At 42.8% G+C, this 23,383-nt stretch overlaps 1 protein-coding gene across 1 annotated transcript in view; it reads right to left on the reverse strand.

Annotated features, from left to right (window-relative positions):
• Positions 1–3,309: 3,309 nt before the first annotated feature.
• The window catches only part of TRPC5 (transient receptor potential cation channel subfamily C member 5), a 98,486-nt gene continuing 78,412 nt past the window's right edge, over positions 3,310–23,383 (reverse strand). Inside the window, exons 8-11 of the mRNA XM_074834982.1 lie at positions 8,346–8,552; positions 8,121–8,162; positions 6,348–6,437; positions 3,310–5,621 (exon numbers count right to left, since the gene is read on the reverse strand). Coding sequence (XP_074691083.1) covers positions 4,887–5,621; positions 6,348–6,437; positions 8,121–8,162; positions 8,346–8,552 — 1,074 coding nt within the window. The 3' untranslated portion in view covers positions 3,310–4,886. The remainder of the gene's footprint in view (positions 5,622–6,347; positions 6,438–8,120; positions 8,163–8,345; positions 8,553–23,383) is intronic.

The following is a 23,383-nucleotide window of genomic DNA, read 5'->3' on the forward strand; positions in this document are numbered from 1 at the left end:
ACAGAGAAATGAGGGCAAAGAGCCCCCTCGTAGGGACACAGAAGACAGTCTCCTGCTGTCTGGGAGGGGTTCCTCCAGCAGCCATCATGCTGGGGACACAGTGCTGCCGGAGCTGCCCTACCCAGCTCCTCGGGCAAACCGGGCAGCAGGGCGGCTCAGCTCCAGGCATGGCCTCCCTCGGCCCCAGCGCGCTGCACGCCCTCCTGCCACACCCTGTCACCTGCGTGACTTGCTGCCCTTGCCAGCAGTGGGGTGAAAAGTGAACGCGAAGGAGGCGATGACATCTGGTGACGTTTTCCTATAGCCCTACTCCAGCATCCTGCCCTGTGCGCGTGCATCCGTCCTGGGCTGCCTGTGGAACCTCCCCATGCTTACAAGTCTGTTGCATCAACCAATTTTAACCTCTTTAAAAGGTAAGGTTTTATATTTATAGATTAATATATTTATTTAAATAGTCTTTAATATTTACAGTGGCTGTTCCTGCTAAAAATTATATTACATGTACCATCAGAAAAAGGATGAAACACAAATACAGTGAGGTGACATTAAGGGTGAGACATAAATCACAAAAGCAAGAGTGTTAAGCGTTTAGGCTTCCAGGGTATGCTGCTCCTGCTCTCTGTCTACTGCAGAAGTCCCCTAAATTCCCTTCATGGGAAACCATGCTAGTTTCCTACATAGAAAACTATCATAACAGACATACAGTTAAATCCTAACCTGAATTAGTTGTAAGAAAATAAAAGTACATACTACTGCTACGAATATTAACTTCTTACTGTATATAGCGCCTTTAATTTGAAGATCTGAAAGTGCTTATAAATAATGAACTAACCCCCCCTGCGAGGTAGGTAAGTATTATTATCCCTATTTTACAGATGGGGAAACTGAGGCATTAGAGAGGCTAAGTGACTTGCCCAAGGTCACAGGTGAGTCAGTGGCAGAGCTGGGAACAGACCTCAGCAGTCCTGTGCTCTAACCGCTGTGCATGCTTCCTCTGTAGGGACCACATATACAAATACTTGAGTATTTACATGTATACCAGTAAGTGAATAATATACAAATGCAATTATCCAAATATCTGCAGAGATATGTCAGTTAATTTCTTGTTTCTGAAACAACTTCTTTAATCTCTGACCTGAGTACAAACACCTCCTAGCTCTATTTGATATTCTCAACCCTGGATGTTATTTGTTCACTTTTTAATTGGTGATCATTTGTAGGTGTGCTGCTTTAAAAAGCCAGGTGAAAAATGACACTGGGGATGGGAAGTGAGAAATAAAGCAACTTCAAGAGCAAGAAACCTAAACAAAGGGCAAGAGGTTGAGATCTCTATTATTCCTAATTCCAAATTCCTTGCATATATGTAAGGATTATTATTGAAGCCCACAGAATAAAGGCCAGGCATGTACCAGTTGGAGCACAGCTGTGCATCTTGAACCCAAGCCAAGGAGAAGTTTAACTCCTCACAGGAGAAGCTCCAAGTGTCCCACCAGTTCCCACCCTGGTTGCTTGTGCAGACAGCACAGGGGTAGTTCGCTGATTTCTCTGAAGGAAAGAATAACTTTCACTAAAACATGTTTTCTTTTTGAGCAATTGAAAATGGAAAAATGCTAGTGAAATCCCAAATACTGTGACTGCAAGTGAATTTAAAAAACCCCAGGTTTTGCTTATCAAATGTATTTTTCACAAGATACTTTAATTTCCTTCCCCTGAAGCTCCTGTTTTAGAGTAATAATAATAATTCACCAGCTGCTATAAAGTCTATTGCTACCAAAGGGGATGCATAGATGCAATCAAACAGAGTTTTGCCTTTTGGGGGACCAGTCTGACAGTTTTGCAAACTCCTGGACACATGTATTAATAACAGCCAAATCAAATATTTGTGTTAAATCCCAAAGTCAGCTCAGACGAGCTCATAGCTGGGAGCTAGGAAGTATCTGAGTCATGAAACAAATCCCAGGGGAGCCACAGCCAAACAGCCCTGTGACGTACCTCTCGCCTTTAACATAACGTTATCGAGAGATTTCTGCAGACTGCATTATCCATCGTGCCTCTCCAATGTGGCAGTTCCTACCTCTGCCCTTTCAGGACACAGCAGGAGAACATGACTCAGTTTGCACAGAAGGGATTTGCGCTGCACGGTGTCAATTTTTGTATTTTTGGGGGGCACCACTGCGGAGTTAATTGCATTTCATTTTGTTATTTGTACCTGTTAATGCAGTGCTGCATTTGAATGACACAATATAATCATCACCGGTAGCAGTATGCTTGCTCTCATGGAAATCTTAAAAGCCTTTCCACTGTCCATGGATATGAACCCCGCTTCTGTCTCAGCCTTGAACTCAGTTGATGCAATCTGCATGACCATACTTGAATTGTTTTCATTCTTACTCGTTACACAGGAAATACCGTAAAGATTTGCTGGCCCCATGTCAAGTAGAGTTCATAAACTGCAGTGTGGTGAGGTGAGGCATAAAATGATTCAAATCCTTTCCTTCACCCCCCCTGTAGCAGCTCTTGCTAATGTTCATCTTTCCAGAAATGTGCTCAGTTTGGTTTATTACACGGTAGGACTTTTATGGTGAGCTGCTTTGAGAATTGCTTGTGGTTGGTTCTGACTGCAGCTCTTGCGTATTGATGGATTTGCCTCTTAAAAGGCAGGGGTGCTGGATTTCTTCACGAATGATCAGCAAGCTGCTTCTGACCCTCAGATTTTGCAAGTCTCCTTGTGTAGCGCCAATGTTAGTTTGCTCAGCCTTTTGTAAAGGAAGAGGAGACGCAGTTTTCAAAGACAACTCTAACCCTGCAATTAGTATGAAAGCCTGAAATCTGTTGCTTTTCACTCTGCCTTCACTAACACATCTAGAAGCTTAAATATTTTGGGCTTTATACTGCATGCTGGAAACAAGACTGGTTTCATTTATAAGCAAGGAATACAGAAACATTTTTGAGTCTCTGCTCCCAGTTGCTGATTTTTCTTAACACCAGAGCTGGCCTAGAGACATGGTCTCCACATTGAGGTCTGTACTGAAAACTTCCCAAAGTGTTAGCATCTGCAACTCTGCTACAGGAGCTGCTGCACGCTTCACATTTATCTCTCCAATACAAGTGTGCTCCATTGTGACCTTTAGATAATGCTGTATAGGTGCCCAAAGGGAAAACCCAGCAAGGTGGTTTTCCTTAACAAGAGGAGGGAGCCAGATTTAAAACTCGGGCAGAGTATCCGGCTGCAGGCGTCCCAGCATCGCTTCTTTGGGGCCTGCTGTAGTGAGAAATCCCTTTCCTCCTGACCCCTGTGCTGTGGTGAGAGCTGCTCCTACCCCTCGCTGGTAAAATCTGACCAGTGCCAATGGTAGGTGTAGATTTTCCAGCATTCTGCTTTTACAAATGCAATTCACAACCCACTTCACAGAAGAGGTGATTTTTGGCAACCGCCCTTGGGATATGCTCCAGCTCATGTAACCTCTCCTGGGAACAGAGCCTTACGCGTGACTGTGCGAGCGCAGTAACGAAGCTCTGTCATTCGGGAAGGCTGTTTCTGAGCTCCCTGTCAGGACTTGCTTCCTCTAAGAAAGCAGGTGACTAATAACGGCTCTGAAGTGGTGGTAAGTAAGTGCCAATCATCTGTGTTTCTTAGCAACACCGCAGAAGAAAGTTCAAGTATCACATTGTTTAAAAAAAAAAAAAAATCACTGTTAAGAATTCAACCATTTTGCCCTTGATGGGGTTGTCTTCTCCCCTCTCTGATGCTCTGTAGAACAAAAGCAGTGACATTGCTAGGCCCTATCCAGACACTGCCACAACTGGAGAAATAAAAGGTAACATCTACCACTGCACTCCTTTTTGTTGCACCTTAGGAACTACCAGAGATTTCCCAGGCTGCCAGATGCAGTTTGAGCTGCTATTGCTTAGGTTGCTTTTCAGAAATGCAGCTCACAGGCCCAGGGAAGATGAGCTCTCTTAGCACTTGCCATATACCAGGAAGATGGTTTTCTTCCTAAAGCCTGACATCCATCAGAGAGGCAGAAAAAGCCTCTCTGCAGCAGTGAAAGTAAGATTAGGAATTTTAGAAAACATATACAGCTCAAGGGGTGGGGTGTAAGGGCAAGGCTCAGGGCTGTGAGGTTTGTGTTTCAAGCAGCCACAGCTGGTTTGGGGTCAGTTCATCTACACAGACGTTGGTAGCAAGGCCAGGTGCTGGCTTCCAGTGTCAGCCTAACTCGAAGGTCATTCTGCTCCCTACTGGGGGAATTTCTTATGGGAACTAGGTAAATAAGCAAATCATAACATGTTCTAGCTGGGTGATCGAAGGGGTCTCTTATTCAGTACCAATTTACAATATTAATATAATAAACACACAGCCGAAAGAATCAGAGGTTGTATTGCTTAAAGAAAGCAAAAAGCCAGTTATAAGTTGAAACTCTTTCTGAAAAGATTTTAAATACGATTCTCAGCCTCCTGCTAAGCCTCTGCCCACCAGCTGGTTGTGTTGACAAGGAAAGCTGAGCAGGACACAGAGCCAATCGTGTTGGATAGCAGCAGTGATAGCCCAGTGGCGGTGGGATGACGATGAGCACTGGAGAAATCCTTTACTTGGCCACCAGCGTGTCTGAAGTCTGTGGGGTTTGAAGACTCAGACTGCATCCAAAGGGATTCCTGTGGTTTATAGGGACCTTATAAATGGTGAAACCTTTAGTTTTTGTGAGTGTAAAAAAAGTAAATTAAAAAAGGTGCAGGTGGCTATAAAATAGGCTAACATAAGTATTTCTACACTTCTTTTTTTTTTCACCTGTGGACAGAAAGGAAAGAGTAATGCTGAATCAGATGAGAGCAAACAATTACAAATAATTGGCTAAGTTTTCCAGCAAGTGTTAAGATAGCTTTACTTATAGCCGAGTTGTAACATGATCCTCCTGCCCCTCTTTCCACTGGTTTATAAACAAGTCACAGGCCTCTCCCCATGAATCAAACACATCCTCTGATGAGTCTATAAGTTTAGAATTAGAGGAACAAATACTGGAAGCACAGTGAAGGGAGCTGGTACAAACCACAGGGCACTCCTTGCTCTGTCCTGTACGTCTTGTGTTCCCACTGTAGTCCACCTCATTGAGGTTAATTTCACTTTTGGAACAATTCTCTTCTTTCTCTTTATCAATCTGAGAATATTTAATGTCTTTCCACATGTAGTGTGGCTGAATAATTCCATCTGAAATAGTGTACATGGGTTCTGAATTTGGTTCAGGTACATGTCCATTCATCTTGGAGAAAAGCAGGCCCAGTCTCTTAAAGGACTCCTTCTTGGAGCTGGAAAGTCTCTGCACTCTATTTCCATTTCGGACAAAGGAGCGCTTACTGATCCCGTTGCTTTTTGGCTTCTCTTCCACCATATCAATCCCAGACATAGTTTTAATTAGAGCAGATACGTTGAAGTCCTTTTTTTTGTTGGCTACATTGAAAGACACGCTCTTGGCTTTGGATTTTTCTCCAGCACCATCCTCATTTGTTTCATCCTTTTGGGACACCTCTGTGCTGCTGGTAGAATAACTTCTCCTCTGGGGCTTCCTATTTCCTAAGAGGTCAAGAACTTCATAGCGAAAACTTGAGATGTCCTGTTTCAATTCCTAGGGCGAGAGGAGAAATGAGTTACTCAGCAGCTTTATCTGTGACATGAAAGAATGATCACGTTCCCTTGGGAGAGCTGTTCAGAGTTATGCAAATGGCTGATACCAAATCATGCTTACAAGAATACCACATACATCTTCATTATTCAGTGACACACACACAAAAAATGTATTGGTAATCCTGAGAATTGGAGACCTCACAAGATTTTTGTCGCCAAAGGCTGTGGGACCAGTCCTCTTGACCAATCCCCTCTGACCAGCCCCCCCCCCCCCAAAATATTCAAAGACAGTTATAGAAGAGAGGAAACACTGCTGAAATTTAGAAATATGGCACAAATCCTGTTTAGCTGATAAGACCAACTTTAACTTTGTTGGTAAGTGTTCTTCATAGCTGTTAACCCAGACTCATTCTTTGGCTCTCTCTGCGTTAGGATTAGGAATGTGGTGTTGACTCAGATCAGATACTTCATTCCTACCATTTTCCAATGCTTTTGTCTACATAACATACTGTATATTAAAATCTGAGAGGAGATTGCATGAAAAGACACTCAAATAATAATATTCTCTGGTCAAAAGAATCCCACATGCACATCATATATATTCCCAGCTCCAGTAATAATCCTATTTCCACAGCAGGTTACAAACCTTTTTAACAAGTTAGTGCGAATTCTGCAAGTGGCTACTTGAATTAATATAATAAATTATTATTAAAGAATATAAAATTACCTTGAAATTTTCTTCAGTTAAACCTTCATTGGTTTTGGAAGTTCTTATCATTGCCGCAACATATCTTTTCACAAGATTTCTTATCACTTCCTGGAATAGGAAACAATACAAGTGATTCAACTGCTGGCTCAGACCAAACTCTGTTCTTACTGTATTTCACTGAGTTCTTAACTGACAGTGGCTGTCCTGACTCTGCTGTCTAAAAAGAAAATCACTTACCATTAGAAACAGAACACTTTCTTTTAAACAGAACAAACTTTTGGAAATGGTTATATACCTTCCATCTTGAATGCTCAGTTGTTAACTACAGTGAGCAGGTGTTTTGTACTTGTTTTGTATACGTAAAAGTCATTGAGAAAAAATTCTTGATGTTCTTCAATGTCCTCAAGCCATTTAATCTCAGCTGCTGACAGTTTTTAAGATTACCAATATCATGTATATGCTGAGTATCCTGATAGGCTAAGCTTGCCATTTGAAGATTGTTTATCAAGTATTTGAAAGCCAAGGAGGGTGTGTTGACAATAAATCACCTGAAGAACAGCCAGGACCCCATGAGGCAATGCACATTCACGTTAAGCCACATCTGCCAGCTGCCTGGGCGTTCCAGAATGGCAGGTTAGAAACTCCTTTCAAGGCTGCTGCAGTGTCTGTGGGCAGTGCTGGGAGGACTGAATCACACCCTCAGTGACTTCTCTAAGGGCTCTCGCTCCTCTGTGTTACCTGGGCTGTTTGTTACAGTGCAGATCTTTGGTAGGGTGAGATCCATTTTGCTCTGTGTTTGTGAACCTCCTTGCTGGCTTTACATAAACAAACTGGTACTTCGAGCTTGTACATTTGTCTGTGCCAGCCAACATGCACAGAGGCTGTTCTCTATATACAGAAGAGAATCCTTCCCTTCATTTCCCACATTTCATAAATAGGGATAACAAGTCTGAGCAACACCAAGCATGAAGCTGGTCTCTGCACCAAGGTTTTACTGGGAGGTTAAGAGATCCCACTGTTGGTACCTGTAAGCTGTGCTGTGAAGCAGAGAAAGTACCAAATGTCTGTTGTCAAAGGTGACTAATTATGTTAAACATCAACTTCAGATAAAAATACTCTTCAAAAAGCAGGAGATGTCCTAAGTAAGACAAATTACTAATAGCTTTTGACAGTATAGCCTAACGTACCACCTAACATTCTGGAGATTTTTTTTTTCTTACAGCATGCTGGCATAATACATCACACTGAATTCAAGTATTGACGCTGTTGCTTTTAATACAGTTTCATCCTTTTGTAGGTTGACTTGTAGGATGACAGGCAGGTTGAGAACAAACAAAACCAGCACAATTCAACAAAGAAACCATGTATCCTTCCTGAGCTGTCCAAAACAAAAGAAAATCCCAACCACTGTTTTAGTTAGGAATGTTTTACAAAAAGGAACAGGAAAGGAACAATTCAAGAGTGTGTAAAACTGCTGCAAAACCAGTTTTAATCAGGATGGCGTGACAGCCTGCTCCCTCTGATGGCAATAAGGATGTCACCTTTGACTTCAGCAGACAGACTGATACCTGGCAAGTTTTCCACTACATTGAAGGGAGTGAAAGGCTAGGAGTGATTTACTGAACCAGCCCACCTCTAATGAGGAAATGTTTTAATCCATGATAAGCAAAATCCTCTTAGAGGATCTACACTTATCAAAATATATTCTAGAAGCAAGAAAGAATCGAGGTATTAGAAAAAGAGCAGGGAGAAGAAACAGCAAGTAAAAACTTTATGTGCTCAAGAGTTTACCTGGTAATGTTGATTCTGAATCAGGTTGTCAGCATGCCGTTCCTGCAAAGAGAAAGGCACAGATGATATGTTACCTGTTTAGTCTTGTCTTTAGAGCTCCTGATGGCTCTTAGCAAGTTATGATCCAGCAACCTTCTACTTCAGTGGCAGAGCAGTGGCTCTCACGATCCTCAACATGCATAAGCACCCTCAAATAATGAAGTATAACCCCATGCAGCGCCTTACTGTGAATGTTTTGAGGTTTTCATGCCTCTTCTGTTCATTGTCAGAGTCATTGCCTGGGCACAGCTGATTGTGAATCCATTTGCAAAGGTACCAGACTGACTTGGGACTTGGGACAATGTTAAAAGGAGGGGGCAGAGTGGCACCTTCATCAAAGTAACTCATCCAGAGCTTTGTCCGTGCAAACTTCCACTCAATATCTGCATGGTCCTATGAGAGAAGGAAAGAGACTATCAACAGCTTCAGGCAGGTTTTCCTGGAGCAAATGCCCATGGCTGAGGAGGTGACATGTGAGCAATAAAGGATTTCTGCAGCTGCAGGCAAAGCAGTATTGCTTCTTCCATCTCCCTTGCTGGGGGTGTACTTAAAAAAATCAGTGTGAAATGTAGCTAGAGTGTAAAAATACCAACCACTGAGAAATGAGATGATAGCAATATTCAGCAAAAAGAATTTCACATGCTAAAGCCTGGCTTCGTCCTTTAGAGGTTGTGCTTATTAGTGTGCCAATACAAGAAGCAAGAAAACACATTTCTTATTTTGCTTTTTGCTAGCACTTCTATTATCACAGACCGTTGTTTCTCATGTCCAAATCCAGTGAATTCTCACATTCTTCCCTGGAAAAAGATCTTCTATAGCATTTTTTGATTTGTTTGCTTTTTAAAGCATCCATTAATTCAGCTCTTAGAATGAAGTGACACATTTTATGTGTTCCATATTTTAGATCTTGCCTCTGCATTATCCTTACACAAAACAGGAGACATCCTACTGTTTGATTTTTGGTGGGTTTTTTTTCATTTATACTATCACCATGCTAGCTTGCTGTGCTCTAGTGTTTTTCATCCCAATAAAGTAAAGGTGGAAAGTTAATAGCATTATTTTACAGCTGCACAGATAGGTACACAGTCCATACAGTCACCAGGAAAGAAATACTGAGTCTATGCAAGACACTGACCTTACAGACTGCAAAATGGTGATCCCCAGATCAAGCTATTTGCCATCTAGTCTGTGGAGTCAACAGGCTGTTCTGCCCTGTAACAAATTGCATATTCCCTTCAACATCAGGGCAGAGACATCTACCTACAGCCTGGATTCAGAGAGATACTGCAGCTATTCAAAACAGATTTCATGCTGTTTCATGCTAGTTTTAAAGTTAAAAACTGCCACTGTTTTGTATGTTCTGCAGAAATTCTGACATTAGGCAGAAAAGGAAGGAAATCATTTGAAGCCTTCAAGCCAAGCAGTGCTGAACACAGCTTACTACAGTACACTGAATTTAAATGGTAAATTTGTGTATTGTTATCATTGCAGAGTGCAGTACTAAGCTGATGGTTATGACATTTTAGCTGTTTAGCATTTACATTAACAGTATCTGACATGAGATTATACCAAAGCTGTGATGATTTAGGCTAAGTAACAGTGCAAGGTAGGAGAAAAGGACAATGCGAGATTTTAAGTTTCTGAGGAGATTTCAACCAGGCTGGAACAAGCAGCCCTCTTGAGTGAGGGATGCTGGGCTGCAGGGCAGCAGCCCTCAGAAGTGTAGCACAGGGAGTTTAATAAAATATGGCTGAACATCATGCCCAAAAAATTACTACACTGGCTTTCTGGCTACACTCCAGTGCTCTGACATGGGTAAAATACAGTCACATTTTGACAGTGAGATGCAGCTGAACTCCATTTTAGTAGTGTATTCAAATTATATGTATCTCTCAATTTAAAACGACTGCCTCAGTGGCCCAGGAGCACATTAGTCTCTGCAGATGGTCTGAATCAGCCCAGAACACTACTATCGCCTGTAAACTTACCAAAAGGGCTGATTTCAAGCTGTAGGTAGACTCAGAGAAGTAACCTGCCATGCCCCTTTTTGCCTCATACATTATCAGATCCCGTAAGCGTGGAGATTGCAGCATCACCATGAAGCACTAGAAGCTGATGCTGGTGGAAATGAAGTTCTGGGTAGTAAAAAATGCAGTTTGCAGCAGTAGAAATAATTGCCACCCAAAAAAAAAAAAAGTCCTGCTCATTTTTAAATCATTTGTCTCTACCTGCAGGCTGCAGCAAGCTCAGCAGAGCTAGAGGAGAGCAGGAGAAGCTGGTGCCATGCAGTTGCTGTTCCTCCTTCCCAGACTCTGGGTTAGTGCTCCAAGCTCCACAACCAGCCCACAGGATGACTCCTGCCTAATAACTTCTCAGAGTTAAAGGCAGAGCTGTGCCAGCCTCTTCCAGAAGTAGGGCCAGTTGCTCCCTGCCCAATCCTAAAGGCTTACTCATGCCCATCTTTCTACCTGAACATTTCCTGGTCTGGACAACTTCAGTTGAAACAGCCTTTGGAAGAAGAATGACTGGCATCACAGGCCAGGTGAGCCAAGGGGCCGCTGGGGAGGGCACGCTGCCTGTGGGACAGGCAGGAGATCAAATCTTTCTTGGCAGAGAAGGGGCCTGAGCTGCAGCTTGCTGTGCTCCACCTGGACATGCTCACTACCAGGGAAAACCCAATGGTGGCTGCATCTTGAAAGGCTGCAGACAAGAGCTGCACTGCTGGTTCAAGAATCTAAAGCATGTTGTAGGGGAATAGCTGCATGAGACCAGCATTGAGTTATTCAGCCCTGCTGTGAGTAAGCCTTTCTCGGGGTGTGCAGGAACTACAGACACCTGGCAACACTGATAGCTCTGTCTGGGGAGCTGGAGAGTCCAGGCTAAGGCAGTAACTGAAGGAAAATGCAAAGACTGTTATTTTGGATAGAGACGTATATTTTACGTTTTTTGTCAATACAGAAGTAGGTGTAAATGTCCTGTTGAGGAGTCAGAAGGGAGAAGGTAGTTTGGAGAAGGTTATAAATCCACCCTTCCCTTCTACAAAGGTCCATCAAAGGTCCAGCGTCTGTGATGGAGTGGGATCAGGTGTGGTGGCTTGGCAGCAATTTCCTTCAGCACATTATGAAAAGGACATGTCCTAGGCAGAGGCAATTTAGCAGTGGATGTTGGATGCTGTTTGTAGAGGAGGATAAAGCAAATCTATAGCTTGGGGATTGCAAATTAGTTTCTGGGAAAGAAAAGAAGAAAAGGGCTAAAAAAGTTTTGCTGCACAGAGTGTTTTTGTTCTTTCATTTTAAAATAGCTTAAGGGGACTATATAGGCTTGACCAGGGGCTGAATGCAGGTGCAGGGTAGTGCTGTGAAACTTAGTGGGAGTTTCTCACTGGGGAAGTTTTATAGTTGGTCTGAACAAATCCCTGTTGATCTAAACGGGTCTGTGGCTGAGGCTGGTGGATGTTGGCTTCAGCCCCACCTGTAATTTTTCCTGTGCAGTCTCAGTCAACAAGTGCAATATAACCTCTCTTAGAAGACAGACCCCCTGTAAAAAGCTCAAAGTATCTTTTCTTTCTCTTTTCTGCTGCTGTGAATTCCCTGGGGCTTAAAAACTCAGCCTGTCTCAATTACTCACCTTGATGTTTTGAGAACCTGAGCAAGTCAGATGAGAGCTCCTGGCAGCACTTTTGTGTTGGAAATATACAGCAAAGAGACATTTCAATTTTACTGAGAATGTCTTTGTGTGCCAGGAAACCACCATTTGCTTGGTTAGAGCTCTCTTTAGTGCTTTAAACAGTGAAATCTGCACACAAAAACTACAGATTTTCTAACTCTCCTCCCTGTGTTGAGTACCAAGAGTACCACACTTCAGCAATCATTCAATACCCAATTCAAACCTGAAGCACTCAGGAGTTACAGCCAGTACATCAGTCACTGAGTTGGCTATGAACGTGGCCCAGTGGACCACCAGACGTGCTCCAGGTTTTTGGTGCATCTCCCCAATGACTGCAGTCTGCTGGGCAAGATTTAAATTTCTGAGAGCTGCCCAAGGCTGAGCCTGCTTTGCATCAAAGCTGTTGCAAAGATTGCACTAAGTGAACACCCCAAGTGAGCTCCTGAATACCAATAGAGTCCAACCCGAGGGCCCTTCCCTTGCTCAGCCTGGGCTGGGCCACCACGCTCCCCACAAAGCTACACAGCGATGGACAAGCCCGGACCTCCTGCGGGAAGGTTCAGTGCCACCTGCAGTGGTGCTGCACTAGCCACTGAGGGACAGAGATGGCTCACAGGAGATGGCGTGTTGGAGCCTCCCCAGGGATGTAACCGGAGGAGGTTCAGTAAAACTGTGTTTCCTAAGAGAGAGGATGGGAGGAAGCAGATGTGCTGCCCCTGCCCAGGGAGCGCTGGCAGAGGGCACGCACTGAGGGGAGCTCAGCAGTGCAAGATGTGCCCTTGCAGCACTCCACCATGGAGAGGAGCTTCAAGCAGACCCACTGCACAGTGAGGACAGGATCCTCACAGACCTGTGCTGCATCATACAATGTTCTTAGATGACAACTTTTTGGTAACATTTATAGTAAGCAAAACAAACATATCCACTAGCTTTGCAATTGTGACCTTGCTGCTTTAAGAATTTAAATCCAAGTTTGGATTTCACTGTCCTCTCTTTGAGCTTCTGTTGCTCTTGCCCTTGTTCTTGTCACCATTTTCTTTCAAGCACTGCTCATCGTTTCAGCTATAAAACAATCTACTTCTTAAAAGGGCTGAGCCCTCAAGCTCAAAGAACACAAGGCAAAGAAACCAGCACTCCTCTCTGAAAAAAAAAAACCCTATATCACTTACTATCACAATGCAAATGTGTCATACTAGCCACATAATCCTCTTGCAAATCTCTGCCATTTGAAGTGAGAATTAATCTCCCCAAAAGATTTCCCTGTGGGACTGCTGAAGCCATTTTACTGTAGCAGTTGCAAGGATTTTCTAATTCAGTTAAAGTGATGTATTCACAGATGTGCCAGATTTTAAATAATTACCTGCTACACTAATTATCCAGGATAATTCAAGCATTAATCTCCATCTTTATCTCTGTGTAGAAAACCTGTTGTTTACATTTTGTGAAATGTTTTCTATAAAGATTTCCATCACCATCTCCTTGCTGGGCCATATGGTTTAGATCATACTTTGCCAAATAACAGCCAGCTCCTCAGCCGGTACTGACCCGGTGAGCAGACCCCAGCAATGGAAGACTGTTTCAGTTCTCTGTATGAGATAGCTACCACTGCTGCAGCCTCTAAGTTCCTCAGCTTCCTCATGTGTTTAGTATTTCAGCTCCCTTGAGGCTGGAAAGCTGATGGAGGAACTTTTAACAAAGCACAGGGCTGAGGAGTGGGAAGCCTGCGGCTAATAGGGGCACAGGAGCCCGATCTTGTGACTCTTGAATTAGCATCCCTGAAAGCACTGGGATAGTTTAAGTGAGCTCAGGACTGATAGGCTGAAATGGATTATGGCAGCTCCCTGCACTCTGCCGTTGCACGCTATGGTTAGCTCTGCATTAGGCTGGTGTAGAGCCATGGTACAAACACTCAGCTAAAACATAAAGCTGAGATGATGATAACACTCGGCAGGCAGGCACTCTGACATCTTCAAACTTTTCCCCTGTAAAACAATCACATTTACTTAAGCTCCTCTACGCTACACAGAGGTGCACAAGGGCTTCTGCTCCTTCCTCTAAGCAGCATGTTCCTGGGATGCAAATCCTCCCCACACCCATTTGGAAAGAATAATGTATAAAGATATCTAGCATCTTTCTAGCTGGCACAAAAAGGGCTGTGTGTGCCTTTCTTGTGTTTTATGATACAACAGTCAGTGGGCTAAGCTGGAAATCAGGCTGCTGCCTGTCAGATGCAGATACAGGCGGCTGTGACAATCCCCTCAGGACCAGGCTGTCTGGCCATGGCTGAGTGCCTGGGAAGGAGGCATGGGAAGCTTTCCCGTTGTGCTGAGAATGCTGGCAGAAGCCAGCATGATTTCTGCATCAGGAGTAGCAGGACTGCACCCAGGAGGTGCCAGCAGCAGCCCCATAAGATGTAGTACTTTCTCCTAGGAAAGAAGGAGGAGATACAGTGTTCACCTTCAAAAAGCGCTCGCTGACATATCTTATTTGCAGCCTATTGAGTAAGGGAGGCTTCTTGCCTGAGAAGCACAGGAACTTCAAAGGTTCTTTTTCGCTGTGTAATTAGCTGCACTGCGAAGTGCAGAAGTCATTAAACTGGAATATTTAGTATGTTTCTATCTCACGTGCCTCTTTATTGCTCCTTGCTAAAGCCAGAGCAGGAAACCGCACAGACAATATATCAGCAATGGCTTTCAAGCAGGCTAGCACAAGAAATATACCCTTGTGTGTCCTGAACAGAAAGCACTGCAAGAAAGAGGGTCAGGAGAAAGTTAATCTTTACAGAACCTGACACAGACAACTCTTGTGCAGTTTCAAAGCTGTTAATTTTGTAATATGTGTTGGACAAACTGGTAATAACATCAGCAGAGCTTGGGGGTTTAATGACAAGTTCAGAGACGCAAGCAGCAAAAATCCAAGCAGGCTACTTGAGGTAAATGATGCTTAATACTTTTCAAAGAAAAATATGTCATAAAAAGAAAAAAAAAGTCTATGAGAAAAATCAGGGACCTGCAAAGGCAATTAATGCATAGGTAATTCTGCTGCAGCTGACAACAAATGACTTTGCTTTCAAAGCTGGGGATGACATACTGAAGGATAAGAACTTAATAGGATCAATCTCAAAAACAATACAAGAAAAATTACTAAAGGAGAACAATCTAAGCATTAGAAAAAGCAATTAGAACAGTTAGGGAATGAGACAGCCAGAGAAAGGATGAAAGTACTGCCTAGCACATAATCACACCCTGCACTGGGTAAAGCAAACGGAGTCCTGACCAGCAACCAGACGTTTGCACCAGGGAAGCTGCAGTGGCCCCATGCCAACCACACACAGCTTTGAAGAGGAGCCTGTGGCAATGCCCTGGGGAGAACAAGCCCACAGCAGATGCAAACCAGCACATAAAAAGCGAAGGAGTGCCCAGATGTGAGGGAAAACATGCCTGGAGAGCTACAAAGCAAACCCTGTGCACGAGCACGCAACACAGGCAAACGGGCAAGGGCATGGCGTGCGGCGCGGGAAGGGAGAGTTGCTCCTTGGGCAGCCGCTCAGCCAGGGATGCGGGGTGCTTTCTGGCTCCAGCACAGGAAAGGAAAAGGACCTTCATGAAGCACAGGCAGGTCCTGAAGAAATACTCATAAATAAATACCAGCACTGGGATACAAGAAAAGTGAATTCTTGGGCCAGGATACAGGTAAAGATTTGATTTCAGAGAAGAGCCATCCTTATCTGGTAAAAGGCAGAAGGCAGCAAGGCCCTTAGGTGAGGAAATCAAACAGAGCACAAGGGAGAAAAACCCCAAAATCTAAATCTTTACATAGCAGACATTTCAGATAAGACGTCAATGGGATTGTGAGTCTTAAAAACTTGAAAGCTGGATGATGATCCCAGTCATAGTAGAGCCCATAAAAGAACACACTGTAACGGATGAAGCGAGGAAAAGCTTCCTTAATTTTGCAGTGTCTGAGGTCCATCACTTCAAACCAATCAAGGGAATGGCCAGTTCAGTGTCAACAAGACATAGAGCACAGCGACTGCATTTTATAATAAGATGGATAAAGGACTCCTGCCTTGGAGCATAGCCAAAGAGGCTTGGAAATTATGGAAATGGGGCAGGTCACTGGTTGCAATGGAAAAAAAAGACACTAATGGCTTCTGAATACACAAGGTCAAGCAAAGAGCACGGGCGTTCACTCCCGAGTGACACCACAGCAGGCCCATTAGATGAGCTGTTGCACTGGCCATCACTTCCTCAGAGTGGACCTCCATACTGCGAGTTGGCTGATTTTCCCAGCTCTGGAGAAACAGTTTGTTTGTACTTGGAAAATGCATGCTTTAGCATCTCTGCTATTTATATCTTCCATGTGCAGAATATATTCATAATTAAAATTTGTATATAGCTTGCAATGCGCTACATTCCACAATGCATTTAGGTTATATATATCAACTACCTTTCATCTCCCACCAGCATATTGGATGGAAACAACGACAGCTAATGAGAAGGCCAGGGAATGTTATATTTGAGAAAACACACAGAACTGTGGATTGTGCTGGTTTTAGTGCAGTTAAATTATTTGAACTGACACTTTTTTTTTTTCTTCAGTCATATTCCAGCAAAGTTCAGTTCTTATTTTAATAGTCAAATAAATCAGAGCAGTAGGAAGGTCATGCAGACAAACAGTTCTCTAAAAAAGCCTCAGCAGGAGGAAACAATGAGAAAGATATCACTAGGCTTTGTTCTTCCTGCCATCCATTCTCTCTCCTTTATCACTGCCTGATAAGAGCCTCTTTTCATGCTGAAAGTCAGATAAGGTGCATCTGTGCTGATAATGTTAACTACCTCCAGCCAGGTCAAACTCAAGTAATTCACACATGCCTGTAGAGAAACGGTGGGCTGAGAAGGTATGTCTAACCCAAAGTGCTTAAGTGTTGATGATTCTGTTAGTACCATAGCAAAAAACCCTCAAAAAACAAAAAGCAAAACCCCAAAAATGTAATCTCATTTCTACTTGTACTATTTCCCGAATATTACCTTTAATTTTTTTTCTGGATAGCCAGTCAGCCTAGGACTTGACTCTTCCAAGGAAAAAGAAATGTCTTGAAATTTATTGCTGGACTGGTGGGAGCCAGATACAAAACAGAATCGGGTATTTCTCTGTACCTCTCTTTATTTATTTCTTGTTTCTTTTTTTTTTTTTTCCCAAGAGAAATTATTCCTAAGAAAAAAAATATCCCAGTTTGGATCCACATGTGAATTTCAGATCCCCAGATCCAGTCTGTGCCATTATATGGATGTGGTTTCAGATGGGAAATATGATGTCAGCTGTGACAAAGGTATTAAAGGTCTAACAGTTCATTTAATGTGTTAATTAGGGCCATTTGTAACTTTTAGATCTGAGCTCTGATTATGAATAATCACAAAGCATGTCTGATGGTCTTTGCCACTGACTCCCATGCTATAAAAATGTTTACCAGAATATCTGGTCACATAGAGCTGACCAGAAGGGTAGTAACACTGTAAATTCATTACTGGTCTGACCCTGGGAGCTGTTTTCATGTGTTGCTGGAATTTTCCTGAATCAAAGCTCTGAGCCTCACTGTACCTCCTTAGGCTTTACAACCATTTTATGCCAAAAGTAATAAAGTAACCAAAAGAATAAAATGATCATTCCCAAACTTCCATAGTTAAGCAATGAAACCATGTACATACATGTATTCTGGTACCAAATGCTTTAGTATTTTGCTCTTTTATGGTTGGTCATAAACTGCCTTTCCTCAGCGAAGGAGGGGAGCTGGACTATGTCTTTTACTGAGTCTGTAAAGGTCATAGCACCTGTGGGAGAAGCAGGTGCCTGACACCCCTGGAAGTCAGCCTGCTTGCATAGTCACTTAAATGCAGTGCATGAGCTTAGCTGCCAAAAGTTGAAAAATAGCTCAAAAATGAAAAATCCTAGCTAAACATCCTGATTGTTTAAATATATCCTTGAGCCAAAAGAAAGGGAACCATTATAAATGTATGAGATCTCTCAAGTCTCTGAGTGGATCTTGAGCTGTGCAGATAGCACTGGTTCAGGAGATGAACCCCCTGTTTCTTCCCCAGATTCTGAAAGCAGGGTCTGCAGCTGAGGAGCTGCAGGGAGCCGGACCACAGAACAGACAAGGAGCCACAGCACAGCATTCAGATTATTAGATGGCTTCCCATTTAACTGGATGGAGTTGTATGTATCCTGTTTCACCTATGTAATCAGCATCAACTTATTTGCTAGATTGCAGCATGCTGAAATGAAAATCTGTGAAGCACTGGCATCTAAAAGGTCATGTTTCAGAGGATTCTTAACACCAGCTGTTTCCATTGCTCAGTATTGGGTGAAAGCTCTTCTCAAGATAAATCCCTTTTAGTTTTTCACTGCTTTTTCCTCAGTAATATTTTTTCTTTATCGTTCACTTCTCTTTTTTTCTTCTGCCTTTTTAACAAAAGTTCCCTCGATGCAAAAGCACAAGATAACGCTAACTGAGCTTGTCAGGCCTAAATAAAAGATGGGGTAATGCAGGGGCTGCAACCTATGTGGTTCCATCTGGATACTTCAACTCCTATCATGCAGCAAGAGCAAACCTTGCTGTGCTGCCTCACATGTAATGGGCAGAGAATTATTGACCTGTCACACAGGCTACTGGTGTGTTAACTACACCAAAGAAAACAGAACCCACCCATATAAATGCCAGCAAATTCCCCATAATATCTTAAATCAGCCAGGGGTCATCTACAGATTGCAAACTCATCTTGTTTTTTACTTAATGTAACGTTTCTGCTCCTCTGAATAAGCCCCAGAGTGGTTTGGCCATGGTGGTACACAGGGTCAGAAAAGTATCTGAGTTTTCAAAGACTGAAAACAACAGAAAGGATTAACCTTCTGATCCTGCTGACAATACTTGTATGAGCAGGGGTTTGCAGGATCGGGCCCTAGGATAGAGAATTAGCTTTGTCTAGTCTAACAACAGAAGAAAGATGCAGCATGTGAAGTCAGAGCACATCCAGTGCTTCCATTTAGAGGCTCTGCAAACACCAGATGAATATTAACAACTTGATTCAAGTCCATGGGTTATATGTAATTAGGCCAAAGCCAGCAAAAAGACAAACAGTTCTACACCTTCAAATGAGTACTTTAGCTTGCTAACAAAAAGCAATTAAGCTGCCTGCCAGTCTAGAGTGAGGCTCAAGGGCTAATTTCACACACAGGCCTCTTGCTATATAGTACCATCACGGCACAACCACTGCTGCAACAGACTTCCCTTCACTTTCAAATAAAGATCTGCTGGCTGTCCCTCACATCCACTCATAAGCTCCAGAGAGAGCACCCAGCCTTCGGCATCAATCCCATTCCTCTAAACATGTGCTACCCAGAGGGAAATAGAGAGCAGGGGTCCGACACTTCTTCACACATATCACACTCCATGGGGAAATGTAACAGAAATCTGCCTGTCCAAATGTCACAAAAGGCATCGAGTAAGTTCAGGAGAATTTGCAATTTTCAATTAATTGGGAGCGCAGTAATTGAGATTTGGGTAATTATAGTTGCACTGTAGAATGAAGAAAAGATTTGAGCGTATTACCTGCACCCAGGACACGGGGTCTGCACATGGGCAGTGACAGCAGGATGTGTATGTTGGTCAGCTGGAGCCCCTGAGGGTCATAAAGCTGGGGGACAAACAGTGATATTTCATTCAGCTAGCAAACCAAAGAAGAGCCATTTAATCCCCTTTCTAGAGCCTAGTTGTTTTGCTACACCATAAAAAGCTTCAAGAGACATTAATCCCAGCTTGTATTTGCAACAGGAGTATAAAAAGAGCATAATTTCATTTCCTGCTGTATGACAGAGTTAAAAAACAAGTACATCTTGATTTCTCCTAAGAAATTCAAATTAATGGTTCTGAAATGGGGCTTGTGAGATGAACACTTCCTGGCATTTTACAATAGCTTAGATTTGAGTCCAAGTTTTGGAGCTGGCCTTATCTCTATAGGGGGACAATCTATCACCCCAAAACCTGCCACGTGCAGGAACTGTCCAACTGTGTAACATGAACTAAGTTTATTGATTTGTAAAATTCTTCCTTAGCAAAACCACCAAGTAATTACTGTGTAGGTCATGCAAGCAGAGGAGGTGCAACATTTTTTTACAGTCCTAAGGGTCATAGATCACAAAGGGGAAAAGAATTTCTGCTGCTGTTGTGAATTACACTGGGTAGCAATTACTGCCATGGTGCTGAGGGAGTTCAGCTGGCGCAGAAAACTACAGGAATTCTTGTTGTTTGTAGATCAAGAAAAGTTTGATACTACTTCCTGGGGGAAATCCAAAGTCATCTTGGAAACAATGTAATAGGAAACTGAAAAATCTTTATATTCCTCTGTGCTTTAATTTTTAAGCTCTCTACTCTGCAAAAATAGAGAAAATTACATGTACAGCATCCCTGCACTTACAGTCAAAATTTCCTGAAGGTAATCACTTATTTTTAGCTGCATATACCAACTCTTTCTGTTTACTGTACAGCTTTTGTTTTACTATGCAAAATGTTTATCACTTTCATTCTTGTTCTCCACGGTATGTGCTAATCCACTCTATTTCATTTCATCATTTAAAACTGCACTCCTATTTTGGTGTCCAATGCCCTAATTTCTCCAATCCGAACACTGGCAACTATGTTTCAATTTGGTCATACACTCTACTGACAGAGATACACTTAAAAAAATTAAATGTGCAGCTGTCTTTTGCAGTAACAGCTGTCTGAGATGAACTAGCTTGAAATAATAGACATACAAACCAACGGAGGATACAAAATACAATATACAAAACAATTCTGTAACTTAATACATATTGCTAGAGTGAAGTCATTATTCCAACATCACACGTACACCGTGTACTACACACTTTAAGCTGTAACACCTTCACTTCCGTGCACTTTAGTCAGAGGTAATTCTTCTCAGACCTAGTTTGGTGTGATGCTATCCCTGAGGTATCAAGCATTGTTGTACTTCACTAAAACATATGAAAGCTGCAAGTGCTTACATCTCTCCTTAATATGTCAGTGGGATGCCTAGTGCTGCAGTGCTGTCGTGCGCCACTTAGCGCTCTAACTCACCTGGAGCTCAGATTACGAGTTCACAGCCCTATGGTTTTCCTCTGCAGATGCGGCCTAGTTGCGGTTCTTCCATCGATCTTGCTTCCTATTGCTCCTGCGGCTGCAGAGTCAGAACTGTTGGTTCAGTTCCAGTGACTAATTCCTGCATGACTTCCCAGAATATCACGGATGTGTCCACAAGGAACATTGTTTCAGAAAATAAGTGTAGATTGCTAATTCCCTGCAAAACGTACGAGCCCCCTGTGCACCAGAAAGGCCAAAATGCACCTGCACCCTAGGACCCCCAGTAACACCCACTATCACATTGTTTTGAAAAAAGTTACAAACTGGCAGAAGGATTGTGTAACTTCAGCTGCAGCCAAGTGGGAACCTATAAGAAACAGCCTGTCAGTGTCCTCATTACCCCCTCTGTTACTTTCTGCCACTTACAAATGATGGAGCCACCTGGCTACTCTCAGATAAATTCTATTGTCCTTCCTCTTGTCATCGTGACATATTCCTCTTCTATTCATCAGGTGATGGTATTTTTGTCACAGGTGGGAAGTTATTGAGATGAGAGACTCAGCAGTGCATAACATCCAGTTGCATTCTGTGCTGCTTGTACAGAGCATTCTGATCTTCACACACTGAAACACTGCAAAGCACATGGAAATTTTGGTGTGCATTTGGATTTTGTTTGCTTTGTCAGTGAAATGTAGTGTCTCCCATAACCAGCTCTTGACAGTGGTTTGGCAAAACAGAAAAATGGGCTGTATGAAAAAAAACAATATTGAAACTGCTTCAGGGTACTCCTAGAAAAATTTATTTACTGAAGTCTGAAATAGCTTAGTAAAAAAACCAACAAAGTTATGGCAAAAAAAATTCTTCTTTCCATGAGTCAGGAATCACTCAAAGCTGTGTGAAGGTTTTACTCTTTACTTGCTGTGCTCTGTCTTCCACAGATACTCTGTGGTTTCATGCTGTGTGCCTACAGTGCTTAATTAACTACCAAGCCCTGACCCCCATACTGGGGAGATGTAATGAAGAGTCCTTTCTCTAACCTCACAGCAGAAATTCATGTATATATGAGACAATGGAGAAAAGCTAACCTGAAAAAATAACTGCTACAAATGCATTTAACATATTTGTCCCTGGAAGAAAGGAGGGGAGAAGGACTGTTTGCATTGCAGCAGTGCCACTGGCTCATTAACAAGTGGAACTAATTAAGATGTCCTGACCACTCCACTGTAGGGGGAATCAGCAAGCAGAGATGCACTCTCATCCCTGATGCCTAGCTCTAGCGCTGTGCATATGGGACAAGATTTCCTACAGATGTATTGAGAAGAAGACCTCCACCCCACTTCAAGGGCTTCTTGTCCTTTCCTTACTGTCATTCCATGTGTATTCAATGTAATATAAATACCAGGAGGATAAAATGCCCAGTCTAGCAACCAGTCTACTGTGGTTCAGAAAGGGGTAGGCCTGGTTACAGAATGTTAAAAAATGACCCATAGTTGTGAAGCTCAACATTTATTAATGAGTTGTTTTCTTCAGGGAAGAGATTAATTGATGTTTGCCCTGAGAAGACACATGAAGAAAACTTGTCCCCGAGAGAATGCTGTGAGCATGCAGAAATACTAGCTTCAGAAAACAAGCTGCATGCACTGCACAAGAAGAGACTGGAAGTGACTGCCTCTTGTCTTCCCAAGAAATGTCACTGCTCTCAGGAGCAATTGCAATATGACAGCTTAAGTGTCAAAGAAGTATCCTGTAGCATTTTCACTGTCATTTTTCTGAGTAGGGGGCTCATGCTGCACGCTGAACTGTGTGTCACGCCTATGTTATCTGTGAGTTCAGTCCCTTACCCTCATGTCTCTCACAAGCATTTCTGATGGAGCAACTCACTGTTCCCAACTGCTCCATATACAAAAACATTAATACAACAGTCTGCTCTGGACCATTCACTTCATTCAGTTAATTGCTATGATGGGTCTCTCTAAGTCATGTGGGATTGTTTGTAATGTGTCATTGCATCACTCAAATTATTCGGGGAAAAGAATGATGAGTGGTTTGTGTCCCAGTGAATAGCAAATACTGCTATTCTTATCCCAATCTTAGGTTTGGGCTTTGCGTCAGTGACAAGCCTATTTGATGACAATAAAGGAAGGGGAATGGGAGAAAATGGCCAAGGAGAGTATCTTTGTTTTCTGCCCCTCATTCCAGTCTCCCTGGAATGCAAGGAGTAGCACTGAACAAAGAGAAAGCACTTAAAGCATTGAAGCAGACTGATAAAGCAGAGATGCCTTTGTGATAAGCTGCTTTTCTGCTCATTTGGAAGGTCAATGGTCCAGTTTTTCTCATACTGATCAGATGTCCAAAAGGATCAAGGATTTGACTGGGTCTGTGCTCAGATGACTAGATAACTAAATCTAGGAGCCACTTGAAT

The sequence above is a fragment of the Strix aluco genome, chromosome 10 (genome assembly GCF_031877795.1).
Source record: "Strix aluco isolate bStrAlu1 chromosome 10, bStrAlu1.hap1, whole genome shotgun sequence".
Taxonomy (NCBI): Eukaryota; Metazoa; Chordata; class Aves; order Strigiformes; family Strigidae; genus Strix; species Strix aluco.